The sequence below is a fragment of the Berghia stephanieae genome, chromosome 5, assembly GCF_034508935.2.
Source record: "Berghia stephanieae isolate SIO BIC M18660-M18661 chromosome 5, UCSD_Bste_1.3, whole genome shotgun sequence".
NCBI lineage: Eukaryota > Metazoa > Mollusca > Gastropoda > Nudibranchia > Aeolidiidae > Berghia > Berghia stephanieae.
The window spans coordinates 56,784,677-56,791,287 of NC_088364.1; the positions used below are offsets into that span (position 1 = coordinate 56,784,677).

A 6,611-nucleotide genomic window follows, 5' to 3' on the forward strand; every position below is an offset into this window, starting at 1 on the left:
ATAAATCGCTCCCGTTGTGACGTTGATATTTCTCAAATTGTGAACACGTTTCACTATGTTGGTCATTTTGAGCATATTTTGCAATATGACCAATGACTCAAGCTCATGAAAAGGTAATATAGATCATATCCATTGCAAGGCTCTTTGGCTGAGAGGCGATAGGCCAAATTCCTATCAATGCCCACCTTGCCAGAATCAATGAAGCTCCCCCATGATTTGAACAGCTTTTATTTGTTCGACAACCTGACTATCGGAGGTTGGTGTCTTTATATTCGTGCTTTATTTTATATGATTCTTAAAAGAAATTTATTTAAACTATAAAAATGTCAAACATCTACGCTAATTAAACCTGAGTTTCTATCATTGATTTACCGACATAATATTGTTAGTGTTAGACAAAGCTGAGTCACACATATATACTTAACCTACAATCAATTAATGAACAAAAATGAACACACCAGCTTCGAAAAAGAACAAAAACCAAACACGGAACTCTTCGGGCTTAAAACTCTCCCTCAGTTTATAACAAAAGCATTAAAAACATTAATATATCCATAGAAATATTTGTCACGGTTGTCCGCAAGTAAAAGAATCTTGAAAATCTCTGCATTTATCTGTTTCAAAATTTGTTTACTTGTAGACAGTCGTGCCAAATATTTAAATGCCGTTAATCTGGATGTTAAGTGATGTATTAACGAAATGTTCATCGTTTGATTTTTGTTTTGTTTTTTTTAGTTGTTTTTTTTTTCTAGTTTATCTTTTGTTTGTTTTGTTTTGTTTTGTTGGCTTGTTGATTTTCTTTTATTTATTTAGTTTTTTTTTATTTTTTTTATTTTTTTTTTTTGGGGGGGGGGGGTGGTTCTTTTTCGAAGCCGTTATATTCATATTTGTTTAATACTTTTTTTAAAGTGCACAGCTTCTAGCAGCTTAGTAACACTTACTGTCAATTGTGACATTGATGTCCGCCATTTCTTGTCTCATTTGGAAAGATTCATCTACATAAAACATGAGACACGTATAGGTGCCTGAGTCGTCACTTCCTGGGTTTTTGATTGTAAGTTGAATATAACTCTGACTGGCGTCTTGTTCAATATGGCCCTCGCCCTGAAATGTATTAGTGTAAAAAAAATTTAAAAAAAAAACAAGCAACAGAAAAATACAGATATAGATTGTATGCGCTTGGCTAAGAAGCTCATAACATTGCCATCCCGAAGTATAACGGACCAACACACAAAACTGTGTGTATCCATGACCGTTTATAGTCGGGTTAATACAGTTCAGTGAGCATTACTCATAAACGCTGATGGCAAAAAACAATAACAAAGACCTGAGTGACGTCATCTTCTAACTATCTATAGATAGAAAGCGCTTGGCCAAGGAGTTCACAACATTGCCATCCGGAAGTATAACGGACCAACACACAAACTCTGTGTAACCATGAACTTTTATAGTCTGGTTAATACAGTTTAGTGAGAACAACTCACAAACGCGGATGGCAAAAACAATAACAAAGGCCTGAGTGACGTCATCTGCATACTATCTATAGGTATGTTATTTTCAAACCGATTGAAAAGAATTCGAGTAACTCGTGGCGGCAGTCGTCAGATAGGTTGTCAAACAGCATGAGAAGAACAATGATAGTATGAAATTGACGTACTCGGGTCTTTGTTATTGCTTTTAGCCATCCGCGTTTATGATTAATTCTCACTAAACTATATTAAGCAGACTATAGATAGAATGAAGTTAACGTCACTCGGGTCTTTGTTATTTTTTTTTTTTTTGCCATCCGCGTTTATGAGTAATTCTCACTAAACTGCATTAACCAGACTATAAACTTTTTATGTTACACTTTAGCTTTATGTGTTGGTTCGTTATATTTCCGGATGACAATGTTGTGAGCTTCTTAGCCAAGCGCATACTATCTATAACCATTCAAGGTTACACATAGTTGTGTGTGTTGGTCCGTTATACTTCCGGATGGCAATGTTGTGAGCTTCTTAGCCAAGCGCATACTATCTATTGTGGCGTAGTTTCACACAGATGTAATGGCTATTGCTCGTATAGTGGTTTTTTCATAGATGGTGATGATATTCCTTTGCGTTGTGTTGTAGATGTTAATAATGACGAAAGAGTTCAAGGGCCGATGATGATAATTGAATGTACAACATCAAGACATTCAAATAAAAATCCAGATTCCAAGTTTCATTTCTTACAGTTTTATTTGTTGTTATAATTCCGAAATCAAATCAAATAACATGGTCATAATTCAATCGGTTTCATAAATTCTAAATCCGTAAAATAAATCCAAATGTAAAGTCATTTTACCTAAGTAACAATTTTCAATATACGTGGAATATGTCTAAGTCCGTAAAATAAAAGATTCTTAGTTGGACGCTAGAAAACTGCAGCTCATCATAAAGTAGAATCGTAGAATAATCTAGCAACACTATGTTTTCCCCTATTGTAATTTTTTCAAGCCAAACCTCTTACTAGTTTCGACAGTTCCCTGTCAGTCCAACCCCTAAGAGTAAGACCAAATCATATTAAACCTAAAACGTCAATTCCTACATATTAATGTTAAACCCCGCCTTTTATGATATAACGTGATTTTGATATATGTCCTTTTCACCTGTTCCAACATCCCTAAACCAATTTAAGAATGATTGATTAACTAGTACTCAACACGATAACCTGTCCACTAACTTGGACGTAAAAAAACTGCCCAAACGTATCATGCACTGACCAAGTTTAACTGATATGCTTGCATTGTGTACTCACTAAACCCATTTGCTGATATAGATAGTATGCGCTTGGCTAAGAAGCTCATAACATTGCCATCCGGAAGTATAACGGACCAACACACAAAACTGTGTGTATCCATGAACGTTTATAGTCGGGTTAATACAGTTCAGTGAGAATTACTCACAAACGCGGATGGCAAAAAAACAATAACAAAGACCTGAGTGACGTCATCTTCGAACTATCTATATAATTGACAATTTTGCACCAAAGTACAAAGATAACTTTTTGCATAGGCTTACTCTCTTTCATCTAGAACCCATCGAGTCACCAGGTTGCGGATATGGAAGTGTTGCTATATTTTGACAGACAGAACTCTTTTTTTAAAATTCATTTTGTCCCGAGAATTTTTATTTCAAATATCGATCAATAAATGATTTGACTCCAAACCGTGAAAACGTTTAAAATTAACTATGGGACCAAATAGTTTAGAAATGTTAATGTTTTCATCATCCTCTATTTTTCTTGTTTTTTTTTTAAATATATATCAAATGAATGTCTGATTAGATAAGGCGTTCCTCATACCCGGATGTCCCAGGTTTGAGTCATGCAATAGGCATCGCTTTTGTTTTGTTTTGTTTTGATTTCTTGTAAGAAATGTAACCCCTGTAGTTCATTTTACGGCGCTGCACTGCGGTTTACGCCTGGATCGTCTCCGTCTTATATTTTCGAGATACACCCTAAAGACAAATTTCCCCATGGGATTCATAAATAAAGGGAAACTTTTTAAATCAGTCAGAAAGAGGAAATACCTGCATGTTTGTCTTCATGTTTGGACCCGAGGAGAGCTTCTGCTGACCGTAAACAAGAATTGGCTTTTGTCCACCCTTCATCAGTTGTAACCATACAACTGTCTTTGCCCAATAGGCAGGGCCGTCAGATTTGCACGTGATGGTGATCTCATCTGTCATTAGTTCGTTGATGCTTTGGGGCACAGACTTGATATGAAGAGCAGCTAAGCACATCGAATGGAAACGGTATTTATGACGTATTTGTTGTGAAAGTGAAAAAAGGGAACAAAAATTTAATAAAAACAAATGAAACATGTCGTGGCCTTTGTTTACAATCTGGATTTATGTTGGTGCAAACAGCTGCTGAAAGTTGACACTATAAATCTATACAATGTTAAATTAGGGTCAATGTGATAAGCTTTCATGCACGAAAATCAAATTGTTTCCTGCAAATTCTAAAAACCCACCAACTTGCATCCGGATTGACGTGTACTTGTTTACAGGTCTGATAACCCAAATTGTTATGAGCTCACTGTTGTAATGGAAATACTCTTAAACCAACGCAAAATAGTGTCCATTATAACAATGTCTAATTACAGTCAAACCCATGATTGTGTTAGGTTATCAGTGTATTTGCTACTATGTGCCCTTCGATCGAGAACCGTTTTGAACGACGGTTAACGTGCAGCCATTTACTTTGCAAATCAAATTCTTTTAACAATTAAGATTTCAATTTCAAAATTGTGATGCCTCAGCGACGTGTACTTATTTGCAGGTCTGATACCCCTAATTGTTTTTGGTTCATTGTAATGAAAATATCCTCAAACAAAGAAAAACAGCCCTTAAACGAAATGCGTTTTTTTAAATGTGCTTAAATATCAAATCATATTAGATAGATTTCTCTCCATATCATCGCAAAAAACCATATATTTTGATTGTTGCATTTGCTTGCAATAGCTACAACAAGAGACAGAAAATGATGAAGAGTCGTTGGGTTAGAGAGAGAGAGAGAGAGAGAGAGAGAGAGAGAGAGAGAGAGAGAGAGCGAGAGAGAGAGAGAGAAGAGGGGAAAGAGAGTCAGAGATACAGAGAGAGCTAAAAGAGAGAGAAAGAGAGATAAAAAAAAAGAGAGAGAGAGAGAGAGAGTGAGAGAGAGAAACATACAGAGAGAGAAAGATCCAAAGAGAGAGAAAGAGAGATAGACATACACAGAGAAAGGGGGAGAGTGATACGGAGAAAGAAAGAAAGAGTGAGAGAAAGAGAGAAAGAAAGAGAGAGAGAGAGGGGGCAGAGGGAGACAGAGAGAGTGAAAGAGAGAAAGATAGAGACAAAGAGAGAGACAAAGAGATAGAAAGGGACAGAGAGAAAGACAGAAAGATAGAGAATGAGGGATAGAAAAAGAGAGATAGACAGAGAGAGAAAGAGGGATAGTGAGACAGAGAGAGAAAGAAAGATGGATAGAAAGAGACACACAGAGAGAGAGAGAGAGAGAGAGAGAGACAAAGAGAGAGACAGAGAGAAAGAGAGAGACTGAGAGAGACAAACACAGAGAGAAAGAGAGACAGACAGAGAGAGAGAGAAAGAGAGAGAGAGAGAGAGAGAGAGAGAGAGAGAGAGAGGGACAGCGACAGAGAAGGACAAAGAGAGAAACAGAGACAAAGAGAGAGAGAGAGAGAGAGAGAGAGAGAGAGAGACAGAGAGAGGCTCATAGAAAGAGACACATGGTGAGAGAGAGAGAGAGATAGGGAGAGAGAGAAAGAGTGAGAGAGAGAGAGAAGAAAAATAAAAAGAAAGTCTAAATTTTTCTATCAAAGAATCGTACTTACCAAATCCCTTGCTTGAAACAATGAGAACTGCGACGACGACGTAAAAACAAAATAGTAAGGGATTTGTCGCCATTTTGTATTTCAAGTTTATAATCTTGTCTGTTAGAGATATTCGTATTTGATGTGCTTGTTGGATTGAAGGTTGTTTATTAAAGTTTCGAAAATTACTTTGTTTGGATTAAAACGAACTAACTCACAAATTATAAGTTTATTTAATACATTTATATCTAGGGATTTTTTTTGCGTTCAGTTATAAGAATGTGCAATTGATTCTGTTTTGTATAAAATATTTTGATATGAAAACATTTGGGTCAGCAATAAACTTCACTTTCTTGTTAGTCAGCTCTTGAAACATGACAAGACCATAAACTTTTCATTGTCGTTTTGTGACATAGTATATTTTGATCGTGACTGACACAGAAGTCGTTTATCACGAGACTGGTCTATCTATCACTGAGTTATCAGTGGAAATTACGTACTTTGGCCCTTCTTTTCGTCATTACATATAATTATAGACATCTTTTCACATAAGGCCAATCCAATCCGGAGGTCAACCATTGAAATTTTCAATTCAAGATATATTACGATTCGTGTCTTCAATTTTGAATAGATTTGCTTTTCTTGTTAGTTTGTTTAATTGATTGTTTGTTGTTGTTACATGTTGTTTTGTTTTTTTTGTTTCTTCTGTTTCATGTTGTTATAAATGTTTTTAAAGTTGCTTTTCTTCTTATTTTTTAAGGAGGAGGGTTTTTAGAAAAAAACTCTCCGTTTGAAATACCATTAAAAATAATTGCTTCGTTACTTTATCCAGTTTGGCAGTGCAGAAATAGACCATGCCATATATAACCAGTGCTTGAATCCAGGAGCAAATAAATATCATACCATATCAATAGCATGGCTTTAAAATGGACCAAGTGTTCCTTAAATGCCTTAAAACATAAATAATAATATATTGTACATTCCACATTGCACCTTTGAGAAAATAAAATATTAAACAGGGAGACACAGATAAAAGCATGAAGGAAAATCAAAAATTAAAACAAACACCCCCCCCCCCCCCCGAAAAACCCCCCCCCAAAAAACGTTATTTTAAAAAATTAGAAAATAAAAAGCATCCATTCATAATGAATGCTTAGTAACATATAAATATATATATATATATTATATATATATATATATATATATATATATATATATATATATATATGAGTGTTGGTGGGTACTCGTAGGTACGAAAGTGCTCGATAATGATGGT

At 35.4% G+C, this 6,611-nt stretch overlaps 1 protein-coding gene across 1 annotated transcript in view; it reads right to left on the reverse strand.

Annotated features, from left to right (window-relative positions):
- LOC144973271 (uncharacterized) overlaps positions 1-5,790 on the reverse strand; it is an 11,777-nt gene extending 5,987 nt beyond the window's left edge. The window contains exons 1-3 of the mRNA XM_078915521.1: positions 5,357-5,790; positions 3,552-3,754; positions 942-1,104 (exon numbers count right to left, since the gene is read on the reverse strand). Coding sequence (XP_078771647.1) covers positions 942-1,104; positions 3,552-3,754; positions 5,357-5,429 — 439 coding nt within the window. The 5' untranslated portion in view covers positions 5,430-5,790. The remainder of the gene's footprint in view (positions 1-941; positions 1,105-3,551; positions 3,755-5,356) is intronic.
- Positions 5,791-6,611: the final 821 nt, after the last annotated feature.